Source organism: Conger conger, chromosome 5 (genome assembly GCF_963514075.1).
Source record: "Conger conger chromosome 5, fConCon1.1, whole genome shotgun sequence".
In the NCBI taxonomy this organism is placed as follows: domain Eukaryota; kingdom Metazoa; phylum Chordata; class Actinopteri; order Anguilliformes; family Congridae; genus Conger; species Conger conger.
Window position 1 is genome coordinate 57,266,325 of NC_083764.1, and position 18,951 is coordinate 57,285,275.

At 45.8% G+C, this 18,951-nt stretch overlaps 1 protein-coding gene across 1 annotated transcript in view; it reads right to left on the reverse strand.

Annotated features, from left to right (window-relative positions):
- Window positions 1–17,878, reverse strand: part of b4galt2 (UDP-Gal:betaGlcNAc beta 1,4- galactosyltransferase, polypeptide 2) — a 102,632-nt gene extending 84,754 nt beyond the window's left edge. The window contains exon 1 of the mRNA XM_061243232.1: window positions 17,548–17,878. Coding sequence (XP_061099216.1) covers window positions 17,548–17,866 — 319 coding nt within the window. The 5' untranslated portion in view covers window positions 17,867–17,878. The remainder of the gene's footprint in view (window positions 1–17,547) is intronic.
- Window positions 17,879–18,951: the final 1,073 nt, after the last annotated feature.

An 18,951-nucleotide genomic window follows, 5' to 3' on the forward strand; every position in this document is an offset into this window, starting at 1 on the left:
GCCGAAGAGCCGATGCAGCCGTCAAATGGCAGTTGCTCAACTGCCCAGAGGAGTCACTCGCGAACAACATCCTGCCGACAGAAGCCCTTCCGCCCGCATACTCATTAACACTCCTCAATTACGTCATTCACAATAGGGTTTGCAACGCCAAAGCCAATAGTCAACGCTAGTCCACAACCGACATACTGTAAGGTTCATGCCACACACACACACAAAAAGGTTGCATGATCTTGCCATTATCATGGGAAGTCACCCACAGGTTTGACACTTCTTCAATTCTTATCAACTGTTCGGTAGCCTCTGAAAAAAACAAGCTATTCTATAAAATATTATGTAAGAATTTTTTTTTTGTTGTCATTTTCACTGTCACATGCATCCCCCCTGCTCAGAACATTAAGTCCCTTCCAGGGAAGGCTGTCAGTCCTTTCGTCATAATGCTGATTAGTCACACTGATTTTCTCTGGCCAGTTCCACCCCCAAACCCCAAATTATTATGAGTTCCTTTAAACAACCACGGTTAATGTCAAGATAAAATTAATCACTGTGAGCATACATTTTAAAAAGCTCTTAGAAATACATCCAATTATTTCTTAGCAAATCAATGACTGGGTAGCCTTCAATATTCCATACAAGCACAGTACATGATGTGCAATGTAGGTTATTATATACATGATATGACAACTAACCACAGACAGCTCGTATTCAAATCCTTTCAGGGTTAAACACACACACACACACACAGAAAACATAGATTGGACTGGATACTTCTCCTAAGCCCAAGTGTAAGAGTTGGACAAGCCAGCGTGATATGAGCACTTCAAAGATTTCCATGCACCAAAATGAAAGCAAGCGACATCAGAGTCGCGGGGGGAGAAATGCAGATGGAAACCATGTTTGGCGTTTATTTTCTCTCTGGAGCCGAGATAATTTCCATTTTCTCCTGAACCTAAAACGAAGTTGACAAGTAGCCAGCCTCACTACCACCACTGCATAAAAGTATTGCTTCTCTCCCCCGGAAACAGGGCAGTTATTTTAGTAACAGTTTAGTGTGTGTTTATATACTGCGATTTTTAAAAACACACAACCCACAACAGCCCCTGTACCATGGGGAGTCTTGTAATTTAAATTGTTTCAGTGCAATGCACGCAAGTGGAAACTAGGAAAATTCCCATGTTAGGTATTGTACATTAAAATGAGACTGAATCTGGCTTTATGTAAAGTACTGCACCATACCTACTGCTATATACAATATTGTTGTGATAAGAAATAGCTACATAACCTCCCTAATGTACACTCAGTAAGCACTTTATTAGGTATACATTTGACTTATTTTTTAGACTTATTGGTCTTCTGCTGCTGTAGCCTATCCACCTAGAGGTTTGATGTGTTGTGTGTTGTGATGCTCTTCTACATACCACTGTTGTACTGTGTAGTTATTTGTGTTACTGTCACCTTCCTGTCAGCTATGACCTGGCCATTCTCCTCTGACCTCTCTCATTAACAAGGCATTTCTGCCCACAGAACTGCTGCTCACTGGATGTTTTCAGTTTTTTGCACCATTCTCTGCAAAAACTAGAGACAGCTGTGTGTAAATATCCCAGGAGATAAGCAGTTTCTGAGCTACTCAAACCACTCTGTCTGTCACCAACAATCATTCCACGGACAGATTCCCTCAGATCACATTTTTTCCCCCATTCTGATGGTTGATGTGAACATTAACTAAAGCTCCTGAACCGTATCTGCGTGATTTTATGCATTGCACTGCTACCGCACGTTTGTGTGATAATCGCATGAATAAGTAGGTGTATGTGTTCCTAATAAAGTGCTCAGTGAGCGTTTAATTCCACAAGCTAAAGACTTTATATTTGTATTTCAGCTCTACGTAGAGCTCCACTGTGGAGTGCCCAACCCTGCTCCTGGAGATCTACTGTCCTGTAGGTTTTCGCTCCAACTCTAACAAAGCACACCTCATTCAACAGCTAGAGCAGGACTGCCCAACCCTGCACCTGGAGATCTACTGTCCTGTAGGTTTTCACTTCAACCCTAACAAAGCACACCTCATCCAACAACAGCGAGAGATCTCATTGAGCTGCTAATTAGCAGAATCAATCTTTGTTAGGGTTGAAATGAAAACCTACAGGACAGTAGATCTCCAGGAACAGGGTCGGGAAACACTGCCATCGAATAATGTCATCCGCGACTTCATAACCACTCTCTTATTTTATCATAAATGACTGCACAGGGCCCCATTGTTTCCCTCTCCATGAACACCAGTATGATTACACTACGAAAGAAGTTTTAGAAAAACAAAACAGAAAACTTTGTAAAGACTTGTCGTGCACTATGCCGCTGACACCCTCCACATGAATGCCAGAGTTTGATTACACTACAAAAATTGAAAAAACTAAAAAACTAAAAAACTTTGTAAAGCTCAGCCGTGTTCTGTGCAGTAGAACACAAAGACGGCGGAGTCATTGGAGGGAATTACTGGAGCACGATGTCTGAGGCGGAGACAAATGAGCCGTGTGATGCAGACGCGCGGCGGGCAACGTCCCTGCCTGATGAGGAATTGAGTGGCAGTGTCAGAAATGCAATAAAGGGTAAAATATAAACAGAAAAATCGGGATTCATTTCAGCGGTTCGGGTTTTTTTCGAGAAGCGAGAAGCCTCGTTACCATACAAGCCACGGCGAAATCCAAATCCGAAGACATGTAGCCCAGGCGAAAATTAGCCTACCTGGCTAACTTTGCCACATTTACAGTAATGTTCTCAATGTGCATCGACCTATAGCGTAGTGGTTAAGGTACGTGACTGGGATCCACAAGGTCGGTGGTCCGATCCCCGGTGTAGCCACAATAAGATCCCCACAGCCCTTAACCCTGCATTGCCCCAGGGGAGGATTAGTCTAATCAACTGTACATCGCTCTGGATAAGAGCGTCTGCCAAAATGCCATTAATGTAATGTAATCTAATCTAATAAAAAAACGAGACGAGACTGCGGAGGGTGGCAATGGGGCTCCTGGCAGGCCCAGCCAAAAGTGCTTGGAAAAGATGTCAGTACCAGGAGAGCTGCAAGCATCCAACTAACAAGAATATCTCTCGGCCTCTACAAAAGAGAACTCCCAAAAAGCTACTCCACAGGGCAGAATTACAATGCAGCACTTCTCAAGCGTTTCAAAAAACCAGTCTGAAACAGGAGCTGAACCTTCTTCACACCTCAGCTCACCGAAAGCGTCGTCACGGTGAAGGCCTGCGGAACGGTTGTCGCGTTGTTGGGTGAAAAAAAACTGTTAAATTCACAGTCAAGAGATCTCTAAGAACAGACCTGGAGTCCCTTTTAATGCGATTTTAGAGAGAAAAAGGTTCTGCACTTCATGGGAGTGACAAAAAGTTGCTCAGGAAAGACCAAGCAGCAAAAGTATGTGGAAAAAAAGTGTAATAAGACACCATAAGATCATAACCGTAACATAGCGTAGATAACGAAAAAAAACACCTTCCCATAGCTTGCAATGACATGCAATCACATATCTGCAGTGAATGACCGTTTAGTGCCTTGACTCCCCAAGTGCCAAAGAACCCCAGAACAACCTACTGTTTGACCACCAAGGACAACAGCATCTGACTGTTAACATACTGTACCAGCCTTTGATTAAACAAATTCACTAATTAAAATAGGTCTGCCAGGGTTTGAGTTTCCCTAATCTTATTGCCTAATCTGATTTCTCCTCATTACAAGAGGTTATTTCAAAATGCAGATACCTAATCCCATGCCAGCTGCCAGCCTCTTAAAAAAACTATTTTGGCAGAACATCGACAGCTTGAAAAGGTAAAAGGAGGACACTACATCATCGCACATTTATAACAGTCAAACATAGGCACAGATACTAGACAAATGTATTATAATACTTCAGGAAATGTGCTGTGAAAGGTATGTGTCTGCACATTAGATGCTTCTAATTTGAAATATGATACAAATTCTGGGAGTCATACTCTCTCTAAACACAAGGGAACTGACTCCGACAACAGAATTCTGCTTTGGATGTTTCTGAAGCCCATCACAAAGAATTACAAAGCCTATTAATGTTTTTTAGCTTCAGAAGATTCTGGGTTTGCAACAGACGAGAACTGCCATGGGAGAGAAACTGCGAAGCAACACATCGATAACTCCTTAAATATCATTATTAGAAATGTGATTTATTCCTTTTCCTCACTTTAATATGAATACACTCATTTTGAGAGTCTCTATTATAATGCATTTTTGAAGATTTGCAGAGGAAATGCCTTCTCATTTATTAAGTGTAAATACCCAAGACAGACAGAGACACGTATATCGAGTTAAATTAACACGCACAAAATAAACATCTTTTATTGGCAGGTTTGACTTTTTCTAAGAGGTTAATAATGAAGGCCTACTCTAAATAGGTCTGCTAATATAATCTTCACAATATTTTCATTTTGGAGAGGGCAACGTCAATGTCACGGTGGCTGAGTTGAGCCAGGTCAAAAACCTTGAATAATCTCATTCTTCCACTTCATTACTGACCCTATTCATAAGGTTTAGTGTAAGGCAGTTATATTTGGTCGTCTTTCAAGGGAGCCCTTTCTTGCCGCTTATGTCAGTCTCTAACCCCCATCGCTATTGTAAACAATCTTTTGCATCTATCTGATTATACACTACTATTTATAAACAGAAAACTTCACATTTTATCAGAAATGGAGATATCTTCCGGATGAATAATGCATTCCAGAGTGCGTCTTCATGAGCCTCACCCCAAGCACTGGACTCCCATCAGCCCTGCACCAGGTGACCCTCTAAATGTTCCCCCTCGACCTGGAGGGACAATCAGCCACCGCAGGGATGCGTCCGGGCTTCATCCCATTACCGCGGTGACGATCCTATTCCCTTCCCGCAACCTCCATTGTAAGCAAGTAATGGCCAGGGGGAACATGACTTCTAATGCGATAATCACCGCTGTGCAAGATGCAAATGCAATTTGGCACAGGGGGGGGAGGGGAGAAAATGCTCTTCTTGCTGGCGCACGCTCCTTTTCATGCAGTGTCTGGTTTCCCTCAGAAAAGGTGATCGTTAATTCCTCTGACAGAAACCCGAAAGGCACGGAGAGAGGAATCCTGCAAACAGTCACCCATTTTTCTGACGTCCATTTGTGATGATGCGGTTATTTTCTCCGAAGTCAATTAGTAAACGACTGTCTTGCGTGTAGCCTCTCAATGGTGATCATAAGATGCAGCAGGATGATAGGTACTAAACGCGTGGTGAAGTTTTGCCATTAGTTTATTTGTTCATCCTCGTTTATAATAGTGTTCTGGTTGACACTTGAAATGCAGGCCCTGACCCCACGCATTGAGAAGGCTGCCCCAGAAGGCTGCTGGGAAATCGCGGTCAGGTTCTGCTGCCCAATTGGAATGCACTGACCTCGGCTTTAAGAAAACTGCTCCAGAAAGCAGTTGGCATAGGCTACCTCCTTTAAAATGGGCAGATGTACAGAAAAGTCAAAAAGAAACAGTGATTAGCAGATGCTACAAAAGTAACAATAAGAGAACCTTCTAGAAGCCATCCGCAGCTCTTTTGTTTGTGTCACCCATTACCCACTTCCTGTAGCTGAATCCATCCCACTGTCTGCCCCTTCCCCACTCGACCAATTTCCAATTTTACGTGGCAGGTGTGATAAATAAAGTCTTTTTTCCATCGTGGGGAGGAGATACTTTTTTTGCCCTTGGAAGCAATCCTCGGCGGCACCTCTATCAGAGGATCGAGACCGGAATGCGAAAGTGCCGCGCGCAAACAGAACCGCCGTTTTCCTTAACAACCCGACTGGGAGAGAGCGAACGGCTTCAACAGCCTCCTTTCCACTCCCCTGCTTTTCAGAGCCTCGTACGGTACACGGTGCTGTGCTGCTCGTTTGCCATGCATTAAGTTTCAATGCTCCCACGAAGATAAATAAATAAATTAATAAACGGACGCGGCGGGGAGCAAATGCGTCTTGTTGACAGCATTGATTCGTCGATTTAAAATTCCATTGGATGTCGCGGCGAATTGAAGGCTGCCTCTGCAAAGTACGGCACGGCTGGCCGGGAGAGACTCGGGCTTGCCTGCCTTGCATGGTTTGGCTTATTACAAGGGGCATTATGCTTTACAAATGAGGTTGCCCCAGCGCGTAGACAGAGTCATTCCTGATTGAGCTGCGCCTAAATCAACCGCTTTGAGGCAGGGTGGGTGATGACGACATAGTGCTGTTTTCAGAAGGGGCAACGGGTCACATGATCTCGTGACAGTCCCCTAGTAACCGTACGCGGATCAGAGAAATGGGTTAAGGATCATGGATTATTCTGCTGCACTTAGCAGGCAGGGATGCAGAAAAATAAGAAGGAACACACACACGCGCGCACACACACGCACATATGTGGATTTGTAATAAGAAATTAAGACATGTAAGACACACAGGTATGTGAACAAAAACTTAAAATTAATTTTTTTACCTTTAAATTAGGTACTTTAGTTACATATACACACTCCTAAACATAAAAACAACCTGGGCACGCACACACACACACACACACAGAAACTCATTGAATGCAATGTACAGAGCCGTAAAACGATTCCTGTGAATCATACGGTCACACGCTGCCTACATCACAAAACTTATAATAGTAATAATACTTAAATCCCCCCCAAATCAATCAATAGCAGGAGAGAAATACACTGTCTGTGATAAGCTTCTCTAAGAACAATGACAATTAATCTCAGGAGCAGATATGGCCGACCACGTCTGACCTTTCCCCGGGAAATATGTCCGAGATAATTACAGCAGTGACTACGATACGATTTGTCCACTCCCTCGTCAATCACAGACGTGGGCATGAGCATTATTTAGCAATAGGTCAGCGTACTAAATGTCCCGGGCTTCTCAGGCATAGCCTGCCTTCAGAAGCTCACTTATCGCAGCGCTAAATCAAAGATTTTTCACAAGTTACTTCACATTTGCAAACAGCTGTTTCGTACTCTCGTTCCCGAAATTACAAATCATCTGGGCGTGCGAACGCCGTTCTTGGGAACAGAGGTGATCAAACATGGAGGGCACGACAACGGTAACAAGAACAAATGGCGGCAGCTCTCGTTTTTTTAGGATGATCAAAGGCAGCTGGGTTGTTGGCCTGCTAGGAGAACACGGCTTTTTGAGTATTCCCTGACTGCTCCACCACTTGTAGACTGTACATTACTCCATCCAATTTCTAGCACTAACGCTAAGCTAACAACATAAGTGTACCTACCTGTATGGCAGAGCCAATTTAAGTGTAATGTAGAGAAGAGTCTCTGGAGATTTCCTTGTACACTAGATTTAGGGGTCAAGCTGACCATTCACTTTAAAATGTTCCCACGGGAGATATGATTTTCAATTAAATAAACACTCTCCATCCTACTCCATTCTGCATTTTGAAACATATTTTTTTCCCCCTTCATTTTAATATTCCTGCCAACTATTTATCGTAAAAATAGATGTGCATTTCTATATACACATAAATAACGTGCATATAATGAGCCTAGAAGTTTGCTACAGGTTGAAAGAAAATTTCCCCTATGGGGATTAATAAATGACTTCCTATTCTATTCTATTTTGTGCCAAATCCGAACACACAAAGAAACTACACTCGTATCTCCAAGGCAACTCCAATCCCAAGCCCGTTATAGTTCCTGTATCAAAGAGAGGATAGTGAGAGAAAACATCTCCTTAATCCTCTTACTGCAGCTCATATCATGTTTCCGTTTTGTTGTTTATTATGTTAGGAAGCTCTATGTTTGTCTGGTTAAGGCAAGGACATCTTAATGGCCGCCTAAGATGCAATTTACAATCAGGCTTAAGTTTCTGCCGAGCTCCCAGAGCTGGGTTTTTGGAATTTCATCGATTCTGTGTCCGCACGCAGACACTGACCCGATGTGACAATCTTAATACCGCTCCCCCATTAAGTATGTGGAAAAAATACATCCGGAAAATCCTTGAGGGCGTCGAAGCGGGCGGGCGGCTGATAAAAACAAGATCCTCCTTTGAATAAACAGAACGGCAGCAGAGGAAGCAGCCTCGTCTAAACGCGGTTAAGACGGGCATTACCGCGTCCGGCGCATTTCCCTGCCGTTGCCGTTATTTTGAATGTTCCGAGCAGATAATTGAGGCACTCCCCCTCGCTCTGCCCATGAACGGAAAGAAAGGTTATCGAACGGAATGCAGAGCTCCGCGGGTGATGAACTGTGCATTCACAGTGTCATATTTCTCCCCGTTTACGTCATCGCTGCTAGCTTTCCACCAAGGGCCACTTCTGTTCTGTTCTTCCGTCTGTTAATCATACTCAACTGAGGAAGTTAAACTGTGGTGTTATACGAGGACAAATTTTAGTGGATTATTTAACCTTTGGCTCCACAAAAATGTCAAATTCTCAGTAAATCCAATACTAAACTGAAGAACAGTGTTTGGCTGACCACACAGTACCAACATTAACCCAGCCAGGTAACCCACAAAGGAATTGCTTTCTCCAAGAAAAAGTCCTGCATTGTGACCAAATAAGACTCTCTTTTAAAAAAAATGCCCTTTGCCATTTAGGTCATGTAATGGGTATACTGAGCTTATCGCCTGTAACAAAGCCAAGAAATATTTCATCTGATAGAAGACAGTGAAGATAAAATGATGAAATCCCTTCTATTCGATTCCCTCTCTCCTGAATTTCACTACATCCACAATGTTACTTTTTTGGCAGCGCGGACAAGCTGCAAGGCAGTGTACATCGGTGTAAATCAGGGCTGCCCAACCCTTTTCCCGGAGATCTACAGTCCTGCTGGTTTCCATTTCAACTGTAATTTGGCACAGCTGATTCTACTAATTAGCATCTCAATGAGCTCTAGCATACAGCCCTGGTATTCTTTCTTTAATAATATATACTATAAGTGTATAATGAAGTATACTTCATTATACACTTATAGTATATATTATTACACTTTCATTAACATACTATATATATATATATCATTTTTATTTGCAGTATTCCATTAATTAGACACAAGAATACATTTTTAAATGTTCATTAAGGATAGTGCCCAAGGTGTGCATCGGGTAGCGGATCCGGTTGAAGAAACGCCCCGTTGTTCAGGGAGGGGCAGGTCCACAGGCTGGAGCTGAATCTGGTGACTGTGGCCAGCAACCTTGCAGGGCACAGAGTAATTGGCCATGACATCGCCCACGCTCACCCTCTGCTCATTAGCCGCATGCGGCCTGCCTTCACCGGCTCCAAACGCCGGTCCTCCAGCACGACGGCTGCCCGGCTCAGCCGGTGGACCGAAGAACAACACTCAACAGGGTCTAGGGCCATAAATTGAAGTAACTGGCAGACCCAGACCCAGTTGAAAGTTTATGTATCTCTGTTTTAACTGCAGTGTATCCTTCTTTTAAAACACGGCCTTTGTTTATGTCGGCCAATCACGGGGCAGAGATGGGAACATCCACCGTGCAAAGCCGCCGCCGGCGGGAAATGGTGACGACCGCAGCAGAAGCGCGGATCAAAGCACAGTCACAGGTCACGCACACTCTTCCACACGCACATTCAAATGCAGATGACAGTTGGCCGCGACAGCAGTTTATTTTATAGCTACTGTCCAGCAATGCTCGATTTCCACACAAAGGTTGTTTGGCAACGGATAGTCAGAAGGAAGGCGGCTTGTACAGAAATATTTTCTTCTGAGCTCACTCTCCAGGTCAGCGGGGTCCAAACGCCAGAGTAAAAAGACCTTGAGGTGGGGTGTGAGCTGAATATTAATAAAAAATCTAAGTTACAGAAAATACTCTCCATCGACACTCACTGGAATGAAACACTGCACTAGCTGGGCTATACATATAGTAGATTTGACATAAGTTAAAATGGTTTAATTGCACATTTGAACATGCAGTATATGAGCCTGCTTTTTTAAATAAGGTCGTTCATCACAGGCAAAGGCATCTGTTTATTAAATGTGTCCTGGGCACAGAAAGTTTGTTAACCACTGATCTACAAAACAATCAGCTCAAATTATGCAATCAATATTGTAATATGCACTGAATTGTTATGCATACTAATGAATGCCAGAGAGGCATACAAATGTGCTATCTAAACAAGGATATGTGGATGCCAGTCAACACATCCTAATTAAATTAAAGCAGGATTTTTCTTGTCAGTGTTGGTTTCATAATTTGCTTTATGCTGTATATAATCATCCCGGAATTCTTAAATATACCAAAAAGCATGTACGATTACGGTTATTACCTTTTGTTTTGGCGTGGCAGTGATTTTTCTCACTGTTCACAGACCATGACAAGAAATAAAATTGAGGGTGGTTTATTTTTTAAATTGAATAATTATGTTTCAATTTAGAATTTGGACTTTTCTTAATTTATTTTGCAAATGTAAAATGAAAGCAGCAAGAACCCAAGGCACTGTGTTTGTTTTGTGTGACGCTGCGCCTTTCCATAGTAAGCGATGTACAGCCGTATTAAATTAGCCACACCTCTCACTCAGCATTATCATGTAAGCTAACGAGATGTTCCCTGAGGAGGCTCGTTTTACTTGCAACATTCAAAATGGAGAATCAGAAAGAAAGCTGTTAATTTCTGCAAAAATAAAAACCCAAAGGCTCCTGCAGAAGTTGACCGATCAAGATGGAACGATTGGAGTCAGCCAATGAGCTCACATTGGCCCATTAACAGCTTAAAAATTAGCAAAGGCCACACATATGAATGCATATCAGTGCCCTTCTAAACTGACCAGCTGAAATTCATGTCCTGAGACCCTCTCCTCAACTGCATGTTTCATATTCTACATTAAATATATATTACAGTGAGTATTAATTCATTAGACATCCCCTCTTGCGCTAAACCTGTCCACTACGTCCCCTCCAGTAAAGCACGCTGAAACCAATATTCCTAGAAAGAAGGGTTCGAAAAGGGTTCTTTATTCCATAGAGGAGTTCTTTACGGGACCCTCTATCAAAGGTGTGAAGAGTGAAAACTCCCAGACAAAGAGCCATTTCGCCTGACAGAGAACCCTTTTAACTCGACGGGGTTCTTCTGTGGAATCCTATCCGTGGAACCATTTTTTCTGAGAATGCAAGGACAGACCTTGGGAAAAGAGTTAAGAAGAAGGTGTGTTTTCTGACGGATGCTGGAGGACCCAGCACCCCCCCCCCCCTCCCAAACGTGCCGCTTCACGGCGAACAGCGAGCGGCCTCCTGCAACGCGACGGCGTTTGATCGCACACATCAGCGCGGGGGGGAGGGGGGCGTTCTGATGAAACACCACGTCGCTAAGAGGCCTCGAAACAACGCCGTAGCTATCACACTGCCACAGTGACACGGCAACATTGATAACATTCTCCACCCCCACCACCCCCATCTACAGTGGCATGCCTAATTGGGTGGGGGGGAGGTCACATATTACACATTAACTCACCAGGACTCAACTAGCAGATTTCTACCATTGTGTATTTTCCAGTGTATTTTTCAGTGTTTCCAGCACTAACATGTTGTGCGGAAAGCCTGTCAAATATCTGCTATGAGGCAGGAATTACTGTCTTTATTCGATCGAGACTGATATCACTGCCGATCTCAGGAACATGGGTTTGGGCAGACATTTCTATCGGCGGTTGTTTAAGGAGCAGCACCTGGAATTTAAATCGACCGGACTGAATTAGCAGAAATTGATGGCAAGTGAAAGGCCTCCAAACCCTACAGGATTAACGTTAGCAAACACAGACACGGACGCGCTTGAATGTTAAACAATGGCCTCCTTTAAAAAATAAAGGCACATTTTCTGGTATCGGTCAATCAATCAAACGTTATTTATATCACACAACTCATGCATAAAATGCAATTCAAAGTGCTAAACATAAAACAAGTTTGTGCATGTTAGGGGGAAATTAGAAGTTAGGCTGAGCACAATAAACAATATAAACATCATAAAACAGAAACAGATAGATAAATAAGATAACTGAAATAACATAAGACGATGAAACACAGATAAAACTTCAAAACAGCCGCATAATCTGCAGCCCTCAGGGGCTCTGGCAGGCTGTCCCAAAGGCTGGAGCCGTAATGGCTGAACCCAGTCCAGTTTCCCTGGCCGTACACTGTCACTGTACAGGGTCCTGCACCGGACACCCTGATGTACAGGGATGAACTCCATGAACATCTCCCGTTTCCGCTCTCGTTACCGGAGTGCGCCCCTGAAGGGGCGATCTGAACCCTCTTAGTCAGAGGCCACTGCACCCTCTCCCCCCACCACCCCCATCCCCCATCCCAACCCCCCGTCACTCTGAACCGAAATCTACCCCGTTTCTGCCGTTCGCTCGGACAGCCTAGCGCGGCACCCACCGGCACACACCGCCCGGCTAAACAAGCACCCCATTAAAAAAAGATGAAGCCCCCACACATGTAGGAGGCACGCTTGGCACGGTAAATATTCACTGACTCCAGGGGGGAGTCTGCACAGCGTTGAGCCTCCACGCGGGGGGGTGGGGGGGGATATTCAGAGCTATTTATACGCCCCCACCCCACCCCACATTTACATAACATCGCCCAGGACCACAAGGTGCCTGAATAAACACACACACGCACACACACGCGCACAAAAAAATGATCCCGCATTAATACTGACGAACTACTGAATAAAACATGGAGGTAACACAAGACAAACTTTCCGGATAAATAAGTAAAGAGGACAGCACTGTTCTGCGCGGGGAACTGTACGGGGGCATTCGGTCCCGGCGGTGTAAGGAAATGGCAGCTACGTCATTCCAGAGGTCTGCTCCGTCCTCTTAACCGGCATTCACGCAGAGCACAGCACCATTCTGTCCTTCAGATTAGAGCACACTGATGTAGGCGATGCGTCTTCTACATGCCCTTGGCTCTTGGTACTGTAGACAGAAGGAAAGAGGCACGCAGGCCCTCGTCCCTAAAGCTTGCGAATGTAGCCGCTGTAGAAAGAGAGAAGGCATTCAATATCAAATGCACTCAGCATTCGGTTTTAACAGAAGGGGAACCACTTTAATATGAAATTCACCAGAGATGTTCCACTTCGGTCTTCTCCCCCACTCATTAAAATCATGCTCACAGTATCACTTCAAAGGCCGGGGATGTGTTCATTTAGCACTTTGTTTGATTGAATAATGAAAGTAATTTTTTTACTTATCCATGCGGAAAGAAAATGATTCGAATTGCATGACAGCAACCATTAAACTCGGTCTGAAAATCACAACCAGCGCAACATCTTCTCGACGGAGCAATGTAATAGTCGTTTTAACAATGACTCTAATCCGTTTCACTAGTACTGGCGCGAAAAGACGGCAGTCCAAATCAAACTCAGAAACATGGAATGATTCTTGTTTCATTAGTCTTTGTGTACACAATGAAACATTAACATGGAACAATAGGGTCCAGCAATATTATGATATATTGATATTTTTCAATACGAAGCTCATATTGATATTCATAATGTGACAGTTTCACCAATATCAAAATATTGAATATATTAAATGCAGCGTAAGTTTTGTTTCACAACAACCAGTTTGCTGGCCCCAATAACACAATGCAATACCAAATCAGGAAAACGAGAAAAAAAATATTCCTTAATTGACAGGCTGGATGCAGAACGGTTTAAACTGTTTAACTCCAGAAGATTAGCACACTCCTACTTTCAGGATAGGATACTTCAGTCCTCAAAAATAACTGCAAACGAACACCGGGCGTAGCGTATCTGAGCCAGGGAAAGCGAAGGCACGGCGGGCGTATCCCTCCCTTCTCCGTTTCAGCAGAGAGAGCGGAGCGTCTGACAGCGGGCGAAGCGCAGGCCGGGTAATTAATGGCGATCGTGTCTCCCCCGCTCCCCGGTCCGTCTAATTCCCCGATTCCTCGCAGGAATAAAAACAGCAGGCTCGGTACCGGGCCCTGCGACAGAGACGATAACGGGCCCGCTCTGCCGCGCGTCACCACGCCGACGCACGGCGCGGGGGAGACCCGTATCGCGCGGGGAGGACGGGGAATCGTACGCATTTCGGGTAAGGAGATTTTAACGCGACGGCTCAACACGGGCCTCTTCACAAGAATCCCGTTTCGCAATAAAAACCGCCTTTAAAAAAAAAAGAGAGAGAGAGAGAGAGAGAGGCTGCCGTTCTTTTTGTGCTTTTGCAGTTGAAGCTCTCCCGGGTAAAGTTTGGAATTACTTACAGAAAAACCCAGGCCCTTCTGTTTTATCTATCAACCCTCCCGAGTTGTTCCTTTTTGATAATATATTCCAAAGACCACTTTGGTCCAAAGGGCGCACTGGTACATTTATTATACAAATTGTATTTATTCTACCAGTGGTGCCTTTCTTGGAATTTGTTTCTAGCGGGGGTAATCTAAGAGGTTGACATGGGCAGGGCGTTTAGTAAATTCGCCCGAGAATCACCGCAGATTTGATTTCCCAGGCACGACTCGAAGCTAAAAGACAATGGCGCTTTCCGAGCCGACGAAACCATGTAGGCCGAAACAGATTTAAATCTAATTTAAAACCTCAAATTAGGGAGTGCGCAGGTCTGCACCGGCTGAGGGGCTCACGGGCGCACACTGCAGGGGAAACACTCGCGAGGCGGGCAGTGCAACCCCCCTCTCCCCCCCCTCTGCATTTTGGCATGAGGGAAAAGAGGCCGAGCTGTTAACTTTCATCGGAGCACTCGGGAACACTTCCACCCCCTTGGCCCGAGTTTCAAAGGACGCAGCTGGCTGTGGGCGCAGGGGGGACAAGGCCCCTCTGTCCTGGGCGGGGGCGTTTGCGAGATGGGGGGGGGTGGGGATCGGATGGGGAATGCAGGTGATCCCTGGAAGCCACCTCCGCCCAGATTTACAGGGCTCCCGCGTGCGCGGGGAAAGGGAAGGGAGATCGTAAATTTAGCGCCCGTTACACCTCCTGCTTTACGGCGGCGGCGGTCCCATCCATCAGCGGGGAGACAATAAAAAGGTAAAACGCGATCAATAACCTCGGGCAAGGTGAGCCCGGCACTCAACAATGGGCAAACAACACATAAAGGAGCTAGCGCTACAGCATTAATAACCCTAGCACAAGATATTCCCGCGCTCGTCTGCCCGCCTCAACATCTGTGACGGCAGCACACAACAAACACCTGAAGCAAACCTAGTCGCTTTACAGTCGGTTTTTCTCCCGTCTGCATTTTAATCACCATCTTTTTTTTTTTGAGCCGCTTTTTATAATATTTCTGCCTCCCTGAGCCTCCTGAAGCGAGTTGTCTGGCTGTCAGGTGTCCTCCCTGGGGCAGGGTGTTGTCGTGCGGTGGTGCCTGCTTGCGTGCACCCATCTGCTGGGCAGAGATCTAATAGAGGCCCAGGTCTCTCCCCCGGGCCTCCACTGCACCTGTGAGCAAACAGACTGCCTGACACAGGCATGGCTGTTGTATCACTGACAAACAGCTCAAGGCACTTCCTCTACATGAATGACTTCCTCCCATCCTCCACCTCTCTCTGTCTGGAGCCAAGCGCGATGTGAATCTCTCATTGAATAGTTACCATATTTAGAGAGAGATGACTAACGTGGCTGTTTGCCGTACTGATCCAACTGTAAACATTACCATTTAAACGGAACAGTATCTCGCCTACAAATTAAGAATTACAACTGAACCAACTGTGCTTCTCTTCCTAAGAACTGTTGCGAGGCCCAACAGCAGACGGGTATTAAAGACAAGCTGTAATCAAAATGAACATTTCCCCCAATTTAGTCAATTCTTCATAACCACACAAACATGTCTTAAAGAGTATAATTGCATGTGTATGTCACTCAAACGTCTGTAGATTTTCCATTCCCCTCCAATCAAGATCCTTTTCACACATAGGCGCGCATCCTCATTTGACGTCCCCCTCCTCATTTGATGTCAGTCAAATCAACTCCCCACCCTTCAAAAATTCCCCGAAAGACCAGTTTCACCCGTGTGTGCGTCATATCGTGGAAGCAAGCACTGCCCTAACTTCCGTTTCAGCTTGACTTCAATACCATCGCCGATTCCCGACGAAGCTCTGGCTTAACCCAGACGCGATTCTCCACTCGCTTGGCATTTCGCTGAATTTCACCCTGCGCCCGAGACCACAGTCCCGCTGCGCTATTGTCAACGCTCTCGCGAAATCCCGGCGGTGATCCCGAAAGCATTCGCACCTCGCTTAAAAAAAAAAACGCGGGCTCCGCTTCTGATGATGACAGCTTCATCAACACAATCGACCAATATAAAGGCTACCTGACGTTTCATTTCATTACAAATTACAGGGATGCGCTTATCTTACAGTCAGGACAATGCGGCTCGAAAAACAAACTGACAGCCATATCACATCATTTATTCATTCGTTCGGGGCTGTCAGTGCGCATGCCGCAAATCAAACGGCTCCAAGCCGGGCCACCGTTTAGAGCTGCGAGCTTCCTCACACACACCGCAGGCACACATTCAACGGCTCATTCCTTCCCCTGCACGCCCAGAACGGCGCGCTCAAAGATGCTGAAACCGACAATATTATGTTAATTTCAAACAACGGAGGCAGATAATGAGGCGCGACCCTGGTTTCCGCCCTCCACACGCATACACATACACACACACACGCACCGGACCGACCGATCTGACAAAAGCACCAGTGTTGCGAGGACGTTATGCGGCCTGTCCATCAAACGCTCCCCCACAGGACAGAACCCTGGGAGAGAGCGGCGGTTGAGGCACGACGCACGTCTTCTCCCGGAAAAAAAACTGCTGACGGGCCTCCCGCGGACGAACGAGCCGGGGAAACCTCGCTGGAGCGGGGTCAGACGACGGCGTGTGACCGCACGCAAGCTCCCACAAGCCATCTGCTTAAAACTCATTAGGAGGACACGGGTGGTAGAGGCCTGCTGCTCACAGGCATATCAAACTGTATTACAGACCATTCATTACGAGGTCTGTCTCATTACACACAGGAAACTCTTCGAGGGGCCGCTGTATTAACGAGCGCGGCCTTTCAGCTGACGAAGGGTTTTACTCCAGGCAGAGAGTTTCCCCCCACGTTAGCGAAACCGGGGGTTAAACGCTGCGCAATGCTTCCTTCAGCTTCCCTCACCCAACAGACACGCTTCGCTTCCCGTACACCGTGCTGTCCAATCAACACCGCACGCTGTTGGCCATTTTGTGCCTCTGGCATGGAGCGCCTTGGGTGAAGTACCTGAAAGTACCTAAAATAACACTGAAGCCGCATCAATCTTAGCCTCTTCTCCCGCGCCCATAAATACCAGCTTTTACCGTCAACACGGGCGGCCAACTGTACATTATTAATTCAGACAAGGGCTTCAAACATCTGCTCGCCGCCTCGCCGCCGAAGTACCGAGGCAGACGTCCTCTCCCGCGCGCACCGCGGCACTCAAGAGCGCGTGACCCCGCCGCTACCTCTCCGTGTCTTTCCCACGCGCCCCGACCCACGATGCAAAGCGGCGGCGGCGGCAGGGGTCGCGACCTTACCCAGGCCGGGCGGCGACTCGGGGCAGGGCGGCACCGGCTTGGCGGTGGGCGTGTGGTTGGCCTCGGGCCGGCCGCTGGGCAGCAGCTGGTCGGCGGTGGCCAGGTAGCTGGGGAAGGTGCTGTTGGGCCGGGACAGGTTGTAGTAGTAGTGGTGCGCCCGCGAGGCGTTGCGGCCGTTGTTGAAGCGGCTGAAGATGTCGAAGCGCTGGCTGTACACGTCGAAGTAGAGGATCATCATGATGAGGAAGTGCACCGTGCACAGCAGCAGGACGGCCTTGCAGATCCGCTCCAGGGTTCGACCCAACATCAGCCGGGTCATGGTCAAGGCCGCCCCCGCCGCAGAGCTACGGGCATCCGGTCCCCCCACGGGACACCGTCTGGGATTGGGGGGGGGGGGCGGGGGAGGTCACACGGTCACCTGAAGGGGTGAAAACAGAAACATTTCAAATATCTTCCATCGCACTGGTACATTACATTTTTCACTTATAACTGACATAGGAAGCATAAGGAAATGGACTACATGGAAGAAAACATTACCAAGATATTGCAAAACTTGAAAATATATGAGCAAATATAATTTTTTTTTACTTCTTATACACCGTTGTGCATTTGAATACCATCGCGCTGGTACGTTTGACTTTCCTGTACTTATAATAGACATAGGGAGCATAACTTTATGGAAATAGAATAAACTGAAAATTCATTACCAAGATATTGCAAAACTTTGAAACACATGAGCAAATATAGGAATTACTGCCACTGTCAGATCCTCATACATTCACACATCATACATTCTTTTAAAATACAGTAAGACTGTACTGCTCAATACAAGATGCAATAACACGGTATCTTGAATTGCGTAGGAAAAATACCTTTTAGGAAATGTCATTTATAAATATACGGGTAAATATACAAATTACTTCCATTTTCAGATACCCCTCTGTTCTTTTTAAAAATACACTGTTGTGCTGCATTTAGCATTATATTTTCCAAACACCCACATATTTACAATAAACTGCAGTATAGTCCCACAAGGACAGATGCACAGACTCTACATTTATACATTACGAATACAGAACCATTTTTCAAACACGTTTTTCAAACATTTTGGACTAATGCCTACTCTAGGTCCATATCATCGTCCAACATCCTCAAGAGTGTCACAAGCAGGAGCGCACTCATGATGTCGGCAGAAACCTCCTCCAGTCTTTCTCTTAAGACCGCACCATGCAAACACCACCTCCCAGCATGCAACAAACAGGCCCTCTACACAGATTGGCGTGTGTGTTCGTTTGAGTGCTGTGTGATTGAAAATGATGGCCTGTCAACAACGTGACAGTCCAGCTCCCAAGGGTCACACATAATATTTATTAAGACAGATACTGGGCCTGCACGTCATAATAC